Source organism: Macrotis lagotis, chromosome 2 (genome assembly GCF_037893015.1).
Source record: "Macrotis lagotis isolate mMagLag1 chromosome 2, bilby.v1.9.chrom.fasta, whole genome shotgun sequence".
Classification (NCBI taxonomy): domain Eukaryota; kingdom Metazoa; phylum Chordata; class Mammalia; order Peramelemorphia; family Peramelidae; genus Macrotis; species Macrotis lagotis.
This window is the reverse complement of record NC_133659.1, coordinates 135,985,579-135,998,854: the sequence shown is the minus strand read 5'-3', so window position 1 is coordinate 135,998,854 and position 13,276 is coordinate 135,985,579. Positions and strand designations below refer to the sequence as shown.

Genomic DNA, 13,276 nt, shown 5'->3' with positions numbered 1-13,276 from the left:
TCAAAAGGCACAATCAATTTTATTGCTTTTTAGGCATAGTGCCATATTGCTCTTCAGAATGACTGGAACAGTCCACAACTCCACCAACAGGGCATTAATGTCCCAATTTTCCCACCTTCTCTCCAACATAGATGCTTTTCTTTTTTATCATCTTAGTCAATCAAAAGGTGTGAGGTGGTACCTCATAGTTGTTTTAATTTGCATTTCTCTAATCAATATTCATTTGGAGCATTTTTTCATATAACTATAAATAGCTTTAATTTATCTGAAAACTGCCCATTCATATCCTCTGACCATTTATCAATATGGGAATAACTTTTAATCTTATAAATTTGATAATTTTTTTATTCTTATAAATTTGATAAATCTTATAAATTTGAGTCCTTTATCAGAAAGACTAGCTATGAAAATTATTTCCCACTTTTCGTCATCCCTTCTAATCTTGGCTACATTAGTTTTACTTGTACTTTTTTAATTTAATGTAATCAAACTCATTCATTTTGAAATTTATAATGCTTTTTATTTCATAAATTTCTCCACTCTCCATACATCTGATAGTATTTCTTATTCTATTAATTGGTCTGTGGTGTCACCCTTTATGTCTAAATCCTTTACCCATTTTGAGTTTATTTTGGTATAGGATGTTGATTTTTTCCTTTGTTATCAAAAACCATCAAAATGACATCACTATGCTAGAGACAAATTAATGTGTCTGTCTGTGGCTGATCCTTACAAGCTTGGAACTCTCCCATAGTTCAGACACAAATAGTCCATGTGAACACCTGGGATGTTTATTCTAAACTTACATGTCTCAATTTTCCTTTGAGTTGCTTCAAATCTGTCTTGTTCCTACATTGTAGCACCATCTATGATGAGAGCACACCATGCTGGAGGGTCCTGTGCCAATGTCTCCCATACTGCACAATCTTAAGAGAGACCTTCAGGGTGCCCTGGTATCACTTCTTCTGCCTCCCCTCCTTGTGAGCACTTAGTAACTTCTCCATAGAATAGTCTTTTTGGCATAGGATGTGAAATGTGGGTTTATGCCTAGTTTTTGACATACTATTTTTCACTTGTCTCAGAAATTTTTGTCAAATACTGAGTTCTTAAAAAAAACTAATGTCTCTGGATTTGTCAAACAGTAGATTTCCATAGTCATGTACTACTGTTTCTTTTGTACCCACTCTAATTCATTGGTCCATTACTCTTATTTCTTCTTTCTTTTTTTTAGGTTTTTTTGCAAGGCAAATGGGTTAAACGGCTTGCTCAAGGCCACACAGCTAGGTAATTATTAAGTGTCTGAGTCTGGATTTGAACTCAGGTACTCCTGACTCCAGGGCCGGTGCTCTTTCCACTGAACCACCTAGCCACCCTATTATTCTAAACAAACTGCCACTTTATAATATAGTTTTAGATCTTATTCAGCCAGGTCACCTCGTTTCTATCAGTTCCCTTGATATCCTTGACCTTTTGTACCTCCAGATAAATTTTGTTACTATTTTTTTCCATCTCTGGGACAAATAGTTTTGGTACTTTGATTGATATGGCACCAAATAAGTAATTTAATTGGAGTAGAATTGTCATTTTTATTATATTAGCTTAGCCTAATCTTGGCCAATTCATGTTTTTCCAATTGTTCGGATCTGACTGTGTGAAAATGTATTTTGTAATTTTGTTCATATAGTTTCTAAGCTTGTCTTTGGAGATAGATTCCCAAATCTTTTCTGTTATTTGCAGTTACTTTAAATGGAATTTTTCTTTCTAGTTCTCACTCTTGAGCTTTATTGTTAAATAGAAATGCTGCTGATTTATTCATGTGGGTTTATTTTATATCCTGCTATTGTGCTGCAGGTGTTAATTGTTTCAAGTAGTTGATTTTCTAGGATTCTCTATACTATAATATCTACAAAGAAAATTTCACTTCCACATTGCCAATTCTGATTCCTTCAATTTCTTTTTCTTCTGTCATTGCTAAAGCTAACTTTCTAATAAAAATATTGAATAATAGTGATGAGCACCTTTGTTACACCCCTGATATTATTGGAAATACTGCTAGTTTATATCCCCATTATACATAATGTTTATTGGTATTCTTAGATAAATACTGCTTTATTATTTTAAGGAAAACTCCAATTATTCCAATACTCTCTAGGATTTTTAATAAGAATCGGTCTTGTATTATGTCAAAAAAATTTTCAGCATCTGTTTAGATAATAATAATATTATTTCTGTTATTTTCTTTTTGATATGGTCAGTTATGTTTATTTTTTCCCTAATATTGAACCATCCCTGCCTACTTGGTATAAATCCTACTTGATCATGGTGTTTTGTCTTATTAATAACTTCTTGTAATCTCCTGTATCAATGTTCATTAAGGAGATTAGCCTATAATTTTCTTTGTTTTGTCTCTTCCTGGTTGGGAATCAACACCCTACTGGTGTCATAAAAGTAATTTGACAGAACTCCTCCTATTTTTAATACAGTTTATATAGAATTGGAATGAATTGTTCCTTAAATATTTAGTTGAATTCATTTCCAAATCCTTCTGAGCCTAGATATTTTTTTCTTAGGGAGTTTATTGGAGGATTCTTTTTCTGAAATGGGGCTATTTAAATATTTTGTCTCTTCTGTTAATCTGAGTAGCTTATATTTTTGTAAATATTCATTCATTTCACTGAGGTTATCAAATTTATTGGCATACAGTTGAGTATAATAACTCTATATTATTACTTTAATTTTCTCTTCATTAGTGGTGAGTGCATCCTTTTCAGACTGGTAACTTGGTTTTGTTCTTTTTTTAAATCAGATTAGTTAAAGGTTTGTTTTTTTTCATAAAATCAATTCTTAGTTTTATTTATTCATTCAATGTTTTCTTTCATTTTTATTAATTTCTGCTTTGATTTTTCAGAATATCTAATTTGGTACTTAATTGGGGATTTTTAATTTGTTCTTTTTCTAATTCTTTTTAGTTGCATACCCAATTCATTGATCTCCTCTTTCTCTATTTTATTCATATAAAATTTGCTTTGGTTGCATCCCATAAATTTTGGTATGATATCTCATTGTTGTCATTGTCTTAGATGAAATTATTGATTATTTCTATGATTTGCTATTTGACCCACTTTTTCTTTTAAATTAGGTTATTTAGTTTCCAATTAAATTTTGGTTTATCTTTCCATGACCCTTTATTACATGTAATTTTTCTTGCATCATGATCTGAAAAGGATACTCTGGAATTTTTCAAAAATAAAATCTTTTACTTTGTAGAACATGAAGCTATGGATATATGATCCAGAAAATGCAAGTCCTAGTGAGTTGGCTGGCAATGCATCAGAACCTTCAATTGTAAGTGGAAATACTTTATAACAGTTTCATAAATATAATTATCTTGCAATTTCTTTAGGTATGAAAAGAAGTCCTCATTCTTATAAAGAAAGAAAAATACAGTCTAAGCAGTAGGGGTCATGGTACACTGGAGTGACTAAATATATCACCCAATTTGTTTTTTCTGTCATTTATAACTATATGGCTAATGTGCTTTCCCCTAGAAAATGAACCAGATTTCCAAAAATTATCAACCATTTCTCAGAAATATGCTGGTCATGAAGTGAATCAGAATGACAATATGTTGGATACAACCTAAAAGGTTGTCTAGTCTTGTTTAGCAGACAAGACTCTTCTCTATGAATTCCTGATAAACGATCATTTAGCCTGTGTTTCCATTTGTGAACTTCTGCTGATTAGAGATTGCAACTGCCCTGCCCTGTTGATCTAATCCCTTTCATTTTAAATGGTTGCCTGTCTAGGAGAAAATTTCTTTCTTTTGCCTTCTTTACTCATACTCTCATAGCCATCAATTTAAATTTAGTAGTCTATGTCTTCCATTAGACCCTGTAGAATACTGACTTTGTTGTTTGCAAGCTGCCCTTTTTCCTCTCTCTCTCTCCTTCCTGTACCTCTCAAGTTAAGATGTCTTTGTGATGACACTACATCCCTTTTGTCACATTAATCCTTGCCATTGGTGCCAATATTGGTGGAACCAATATTCACATTGATGGACCCTCTACCCTGGCCTCTCAGTTCTTCATAATCTCTATCTTTATTGTATCTTGCTACTATCAACATATGCCTGTAATTTGAAAAAATATAGTGTGCAAATTTGATAAGATAGTTATTAAAAATTTAGACAGATTTATAGATATCTGATAGGCAACATACTACTGACAGCTATTTGTCATTATAGAAAAAGGTAGCAAATTTGGAACACTTTGTGTTCATCATCAACTCTGAAGTATTTTGCTAAGAGATAATCACAAAGTTTCTGTATGATACAGGAGATGACCATCACGATACCTTACCTTAACTACACAGAGACTAGAAGCTGGATTAAACTAGAAGCATGATCATTATACTTTTTAAATTTCTTGTGTTGATCCTGGGGGATTAGGGTGGATTTATAAATAGTAATTATTAGTGTTTAATTATCCAATTAATTTGATCAACACAACTAGTCAAACATGAATTTAAAAATGTTTTAATTAAAAAAACACAAAATAATATGATACATCATACTACTCAGTGAACATAATTCAAGTTTCTCTCTATGGAAATATTCACCATAAATACTCCAAACATGGGAGAAAATCAAATCAAAGACACAGGACAATGAAGGTCAGTTTGACTGATCCATAGAAAATAGGAAAGAGAATGTTACCTATATAAGTTGGAGAAATAATCTGGAAAGAAGTTGTGAAAGACTTTTAATGTCTAATAGTGATTTTATAATTAATCTTAGAGTCAACAGGGAACCCAGAAATTTTTAGGTAGAAGAGTAATGGAAAAGTCGATTTGGCAACTCTATGAAGGATATATTGGAGAGAGGAGAGATTTGAGGCAAGGCAATCAACTAGGAGTTTATTGCAATTGTTCAGAAAAAAGATCATGAGGATTTGAACTGTGGTGGCTATGAGAGTAGAGAGAAGGGAGATAGATGGAAGAGCTTTTGTGCAAGCAGAAAATGATGATGTTTGTCCTTCATCCTCAAAGAGGATCATGACATCAGGAAGGTGATGCCATGACAGAATTTGATTTGAGTGAGGGGGTACTGTACTAAGTCACTAGCCTCATTTTCTCCTCCTGAGCCATGTGGGTCCAGTGACCATATGAATCAGAATACTGGTGATGACCCTGGATACAAGGAGGCAATCAAGGTTAAGTCCAAAGTCGCAGTTAAGTACATGGCAAGTGTCTGAGGTCATATTGGAACTCCAGTCCTCCTGACTCCCAAGGTCAGTGCTCTAGCCACTGCACCACCTAGAAGCCCCCAAGTACAGAACACTAGACTTAGCAACTGCTTGAATAGTAGGTGAGTTAAGAGATAATGAGGAATCCAAGATGACTCCAAGGATGGCACCCTAGACAAGAATAGAGAATTTTGGGTAGGGAAGAGAATAAGGAAGAATGGTCTTGGAGAAAAAGATAGAGAAGTATTCAATGCAAATTACAAGCCTTCTACACTTCTTTAGCCTATTGACCAAAAACAAAAATGGAGATGCAGTTTTTACTCATTGGTCATTGCCCAGTATACATAGCCAGGCAAGGTTCAATCACAATAGTCAGAATGCAATTTGGCAAGGAGCAGAGTGGATGAAATATATGATTACACTGGAATGGCAGTAAAGTATCTCCCCAAAGGCAACTCTTGCATTAGTATCAAGGTTGTCTATCAGACTAACTGTGGAATTCAGTGCATTTAACAACCCTTCAATTAGTTGATTAGTTGATCCCCATAAGTCATCCCATAGTCCCTTGGATGTGTGTACATTTTATTTTAGAGACTTCTAGATTAGATGACCTCTAATCTTTCTTCTACCTCTAAATATATAATCGGATGGAATAAAGCTAAAAACCACATGCTGCTTTAATTCAGATAGCTTCTCTTGTTGTAGGATAAACCCTAATTCTTTTTTTCTGTTGCCTTCTCTCTTTCGTATTCAAGGTCTTTAATCACCTCTCTATTCAGCCTATAGTTTTCAACTACCTAAAAACCATTTGTTGCTTACTTGCATAAATAAGCAAAAAACTCTGAATGTTTGGTTAAAATGCAAAACATCCCATCACAAGCATTACTTATGTATGACTGAATCAACTCAGTGATTCTTTCCACTAAATTAGGAAAAACAAGTTAAGAAAACAAGCTCCATCTCAGAAATATACAAAATTCTAATAATTTCTAGTAAAAAATTAAATAAATTCTATTTTTTACTTATTGTTAATGGAATAAACTATAAATTCATTGAATTTACTCCCAAATTATCAAATTTCAGGTATATGTTTTATATTAGTGACTTGTTTTAAAAATATTTTCTTATGATACCTCTCATATAACACTGAAATTTTAGAAGTTTGAGCTATAATTTGAAAACAAAATACATAAAATCAATTTTTTTCCTTTATCTTCACAGAATTCCTTGTCACTTAGCATGCAGTTTTTCATGATGGGACAAGAACCTACTATTTTATCATCAATCACTTATCATGCTTTCTTTCCACAACCCACTGAACAAGGGTATTTCACTTAAATATTTCAAATGCAAAATCATTTTTTTCAATGAAACAAACTAGATAGATTTTCATGATGAAATAAAAATTCCCTGGGGAGTTTGGTTTAATTTGATTTATATCTAATAATAAGTGTTTGAATTGTTGCTGCTTTAGCAAAAAAAAGAGATTTTACATTATACCACATATTTGCCTCCCATTCAGAAATTATAAATATTATTTTTGGTTGTGTTTCCAATACTATATAGTAGTTTCTAAATCCTCAACCTGGAAGCTCTAGATTGGTAATAAGTCTAAATATTTCAGGGTATCTGGCAAATTCTTAGTTGAATGAATGAATGAATAAAAAAAAGCTTTTATTAATCACTTTGTGCCAGTTCAATAAAAGAGACCATCCAAATCCTCAAGAAACTTAAATTTTCAAAGGAGGATGCAACACATCTAGAGGAGTGGTGACTGTAAGGGAAGAGGGCTCTAAGAAGTTACAAGGATAGTGAGCTGATCCATAGGGGAGTCAATTGACATAACTTTTCCAGAAATAAAAATTCTACTGATTTGATGAAAGAGCCCAAAGTTGGTAGTGAAGTATGCATGTGTGAGGGATAGATGGCCAAGAGTCCTTGTCTGGATGGAATATGACCTCTTCTGGCACTGGTCAAAATGTAATGAGTTAGGTGAGTTTGTACTCACTTGCTAGTCTAGACCATACAGTTCCCTAAGGGAATTGCTTTTCTACCACCCTGCTACCCCATTAGATTTAATATACTTTTATCAAATTCACTAGTTGTAGAAATGAATAAATTGGAGTCTTTGGTTTATATTTTGTGTTTTAAAAACACTGTCTACCTCTCTCTCTCTCTCTCTCTCTCTCTCTCTCTCTCTCTCTCTCTCTCTCTCTCTTTCCCCCGCCCCCCATATCTCTGTAAGTTTCTTTCTTTCTGTTTCTTCCCCAGACCCTGCTCTCTCCACACTCCCCACCCCCAAGGACAGAAAGAAACAGCATTATCTCCTTGGAGCTACATCTCTCAGAAATGCAAAATGGTTATCTCCTTGAGAACCTTCTTTCCATCCATTAAGAAATCGGTCTCCCAAAATCTCATAAAATAACAGTAGTTGAATACTAAATGTTCAAATTTGTATGACATATTGATAGAAGAAATTAATGTTGAAAGACATGTGTCAGGCAATAGTATTTGTAATCAGATGTTACTTGTCTCTAAAGATTCCCAAATTTATCCAGAACATGTCTGATTGTCTCATAATTCCACTGTTATTGGTAGATTGGAAGGAGATTGTGAGGAGTCCAACAAGCCTAAATCCTGGAAATCAATGTAAGGTGTTCCACCTGGACCCGTTCCACCTGGACCCATAATTTGAGAAAAGAACCAATCTTGCATTCGTTTCAGTGCTTTTGTTATATAGACTTTTTTTTTTTGGCAAGGCAATGGGATTAAGTGACTTTCCCAAGGTCACACAGCTAAATAATAATTATTAAAGTGCCTAAGGTCACATTTGAATTTAGGTCCTCCTGACGCAGGGCTGGTACTCTATACACTGAGCCACCTAGCTGCCCCTAGACTCCCTTACCTTTGCAATATAATGGGTGAGGAGTGAGGAATGCAAAAATTCAGGTAAGTCTCTGAGATGCTTCCTGCAGAGCAATTATTGGACTCCAGTGCAGCAAACATTTACTAAGTTCATACCAGATGCAAGATACTATGTTAGGTTTTAAGGATACAATGACAACACTTTTAAGTATCTCTGTCTTCAAGAAATTTATAATTTCTTGGACTTTATAGACAGCATAATCTGAAGAGGTCAGGAATAAGATTGAAGGGATTCAGAAAAGTCTGCCTGTAAAAGTTGGCAGGCACATGATCTGAACCTTTAAGTGGTCTGAGGGAGAACATGTGCTAAGGCACAGATGGGCGCAATGTGTAAGGAAAAGCAAAGTGGTCCTAGAAAGCAGCCTATGAGAGAAGAAATAGAAAGCAATAAGTCTGTAAGTATAGTAGGGCTTCAAAGACCTAAACAATTAAACCACTGCTTAGAGTAGGTGATAGCATGACACAGCCTAATTGTCAAGTGTGAACACATATCATTTTCTCACCAGACATTTTCTCCACCTCCTTAGCTAGGTCCTTAACTAGGTATGACAGTGACTTGGTCACCCTCTTGGTCCTGTATAAAACAATAAAGATAGATGGAATCAGAGATTCAAAAGCCTGGCACCACAAAAAATGATAATATTCCAGTTAAACTCCAGAGAAGGAATTTTTCTTCTTTTTTTTTTAAAAAAATTATTCATTTATTTTTAACAATCTTCTTTAGAAATATTGAAGTTCAGATTCTCTCCCTCCCACCCTTGGGCCCTACCCACTGAGAATACAAACAATATCAATTATACATATGAACTCATGCAAAATATATTTCCATATTAGACATGTCATGAAAAATACAAAGTAGTAATAATAATAAAGTAAAAATAATACTTCAGTTTATACTCAGCATTCATCAGTTATCTCTCTGGAAATGGTTAGCATTTTTTCATCAAGAGTCTTTTGGAATTGTCTTGAATCATTGTATTGGTCACAGTAGCCAAGTCTTTCATAGTTGATTATTTTTACAACATTCTTATTACTATGCCCAATGGATCTCCAGATTCTTCACACTCTACTTTGTATCAGTTTATTTAGATCTTGGATTTCTTCTTCTGAAAACTGGCTGTTCATAGCCTTTGACCACTTATCAATTAGATAATAGCTCTTATTTTTATAAACCCTAAAAGTTTGAGATATAAGATTTTGGAGAAAGTTACTACAAAAATTTTTAATATCACTTCATTATCTATAGTTTCCCCAACCATTTCTTTTAATTAGATCTGGTTTCTTTTTTCCTTTGATCATGATTGCTACCCCCTACCTTTTTTAATTCCACTAAAGCATAATAAGATTCTACTCCACCTTTATTTTAAGTTTTTATTTTATCATTTTAACAATGTCTTTCTGTTTCAAGTATGTCTCTTGATTCTGGTTTCTAATCCCTTCTGCTATCCACTTCCATTTTGTGAATGAGTTTTGTCTCATTCACAAGTATAATTACTGCGTATTTCCCTCCAACATGTTTTCTTCTGTTTATCCTTCTCTTTTTTTATCCAGTTCTTTCTTAGAAGTCTATTTTGTCTTTTGAACACTACCTCCCTTTTGTCAGTCCCTTTCTGTATCCCCCCTCCCTCCTAATTTCCTTTTGAGCATAGTTTTCTATATCCAACTCTGTGTGTATGTATATATTGAACTTTTTAAACTAATTCTGGCAGGTAAACATTACCTGCCACCACCACCCTTATTTCTCCCTTTACTATAAAATTCTTCCATGTACATTTCTTATATGTAAGAAAATTTTCCTCATTCTACCTCTCCCTTTCTCCTAACAATGCATTCCTCTTTTTTCACCCTAAATTTTTTATTTTGAAGATCACCCCAATATTATCAATTCATATCCATGCCCCTCTTTATGTAAAGATGACAAAAATACCAGGTCAGAAGAAAAAAACAGTGACAAATTGCCTACATTTGAAGTCTCAAAGGAGTTTATGAATTGATCTTAAATCAAAAAACTCATGGAAGAGTTTAAAAGAGATTTTAAAAACCAAAGAAGAGAGGAAGAAGAAAAATAGGGAAAAAAAAAAGGAAATAGTCCTTGAAAGAATTCACAGAACAATTCCAGAAAGAGATGCCAGACTGCAAGGAGTATTATAGTTAAATTCCAGAATTCTCAACTTTTACTGCATTAGCCAAAAAGAAGCAATTTAAATACAAAGGAAACACAATCAGAATTACACGGGACTTATCAGCATCAACATTCCTTTAATATTCCTTTGAGGCCTGGAATATGATATTCTGAAGGGCAAAGGATGTTGGATTTCAACCAAGAATTAACCATCCTGAAAAATTGAGCATATTCTTTCCAGGGAAATGATGGATTTTCAGTGAAATAAAGGACTTCCAAAATTTACTGATAAAAAGATCAGAACTGAACAGAAATTTTGATTTTCAAATACAAGACTCAGATGCATATAAAAGTAAACAAAAAGGAAAAAAAACACATAACTATATACATTCCCTACAATGGAAGATAATAATCATAAGTCTTGAGAAATATACTTCTCTTAGGATAGTTAAAAGAAACATACTTAGTGAAAAGGTATGAGTATAGATGATCACGAAAGTGTTGAACATTTAGCCAATACCTTAGCTAATGAGACTTGAGGGATGGTACTCTAGTTAACATGGGTTGGAGTACTATGGAGTACTATTCGAAGAAGAGTGTGCCTGATATTTTAGTTGAGGAGGGCTGGAGTACTATCGTTGGAATGCTATAGGGAGAAAAGGAGAGAGAGTACTTAGAGGTACTGGACATGAATAGATCATGAAGCTATTTTGCTTTGCTTAATGCTTTGGCTGCAACTGGAGGGAGTGTACTTGGCAGGGGTGAGGGGTGTGGTATAAATGGTTCATGATTTTGCTTTGCATAATGCTTTAACTCAATGATTATTGTGTGTCAATGGAGGATACTTGAAGAGAGGGTATAGTATAAATTGACTATAATTTGATGTTATCTATGACTCTCAAGAAGTATGTTTCTAATGGGAAAAAAGAAGGAAGTGTATTTAGACAGTGACTATGAGGCAATGTTGCTTATCAATCAAACAATCCTTGAGGTACTTCTATCAGGACAGAGGGATTGTAAGTACAAGACAAGGTTAAAACAGTAAAGACATAAAAAGAAGGATTATACTAGGAGAAAGCTAGGTATTAGAGGATAAATAATACTACATGAAGAGGCACAAAGAAGGAAGAGTGTGAATCCTAAGTAAATGCTACTCTGAACAGATTTGACCCAAAGAGGGAATAATATATATTCCCAATTGGTGTAAAAATATCTATCCAACCCTACAGGGAAATGAGGTGGGGGGAAGGGAAAGAAGGGGGAAGAAGGGACTGATAAAAGGGAAGGCAAAAGTACAGGGAAACATAGACAACAAAACAATGAAAGTGGAAAACCATAATCTCCCTCTCTCAGAATTAGATAAATCTAACCACAAAATAAATAAGATGGAAGTCAAGAAGTTATATACAATTTTTAGAAAACTTAGATATAATAGACCTCTGGAGAAAACTGAATGGGGATACATGGCAATACATGGCACCTACAATACATGGCACCTATTCCAAAATTAACCATGTCCTAGGGCATAAAAACCTTACAATCAAATGCCAGAAAGGCAGAAATGATAAATTTTTTTTCAGATCATGATGCAATGAAAATTACATGTAATAAAGAGACATGAAAAATACTAATAAAACCAATGCAGCCAAGATAGGAAGGAAAACAGAAAACTGGGAAACAATTTTCACATCTAGTGTTTTGATAAAGGACTCTTTCTAACTGAATCAAATTTATTAGAATATAAATATAAATTTATAAGGTTACAACTCATTCCCCAGTTGAAAAATGGTCAAAGGATATGAACATTTTCAGATGAAGAAATTAAAGCTATTTATAGTCATATGAAAAAATGCTCCAAATCATTACTGATTAGAGAAATGCACATTAAAATCACTATGAGGTACCACCTCACTTATTAAAGAGGTTGATAGAGAGGATGTGGGAAAATATGGACACTGTTGGTGAGTTGTGAATTGATCCAATCATTCTGTCACATTTCTTTTTCTTGCAAGGCAATGGGGTTAAGTGACTTGCCCAGGATCACACAGCTTTTTAAGTTGCTTTTTCTTCAATTTTTTTGGTAATTCTTTTACTGTTAGTCTTTTTAAAATTTTTTTTTGCATCATTCATTTCTTTTCCCAGTTTTTCCTGTACCACTTTTATCTCTTTAGCTCTTTCAGCAATTCTTGCTGATTGGCTTTGTGTCCTTTAGCATTTTTTGAGTCTTTGCTTGCAGCTATTTTCACAGTGTTGCCTTCTTCTAAGTTTATGTATTGGTCTTCCCTGCCATCAAAGTAACTTTTTAATGGTCAGATTTGTTTTTGCTGTTGTTTGCTTATTTTCAGAACCTATATCTTCACTTTGAACTTTAAAGTTAAAAAACTGTTAAAGGTGTATCCTGCTCACTTGGGACTGGGGAGACACTAAGCTTTTTAGTATTGCTGTTTTTGGAGTTCTGGTGATCTGCAAGTTTTCAGTGTTTCCAAGTGATATTATCCTGGGAGAAGTTGGTCACTGCTTTCCAGTCCATACTCTACAAATACTTGCATTCCTTTTGGTCCTGAAACTGTGACCAGGGCTTTTGCTCCTTTGTTGGTAATCACAACTGCTCCACTACATTCTGAATTGTGACCCAGAGCCACTTATAGGCAATATAGATTACTGGCACTGGGTGCAGCTGGTGCTGATTGTTGAGTCCTCTCTAATCTCTTTCTGAATGCCTTACCATCTCTGGGCTGAGAGCTCCAAAAGTTGCTCCTGTTCCACCCACTCTAGGCCTGTGCCTACTCTATGGCCAATGATGATCTTTTGTTGGTTTTGCTGCTCCAAAATTTTATTTGAGACATTATTTCAAAATTATTTGGAAGGGAAATATGGGAGTGTTTAGCTGCATCCCATCAGCCACCTAAAGAAGTAATAATCAAAGAGAAAGAAGTAAAACCTTGGACTTTGATTTCCTCTCCTCCTCCCACTTAGGCCAAGAGCT

The 13,276-nt window shown here is 34.1% G+C and overlaps 1 protein-coding gene across 4 annotated transcripts in view; it reads left to right on the top strand.

The window, feature by feature from the left end:
- Positions 1–13,276, top strand: part of LOC141513238 (cation channel sperm-associated auxiliary subunit epsilon-like) — a 193,916-nt gene that overhangs the window by 67,365 nt on the left and 113,275 nt on the right. For all 4 annotated transcript variants that reach the window (XM_074222866.1, XM_074222865.1, XM_074222867.1 and 1 more), the window contains 2 exons: positions 3,268–3,345; positions 6,465–6,568. In XM_074222866.1, the coding sequence (XP_074078967.1) occupies positions 3,268–3,345; positions 6,465–6,568 (182 nt within the window). The remainder of the gene's footprint in view (positions 1–3,267; positions 3,346–6,464; positions 6,569–13,276) is intronic.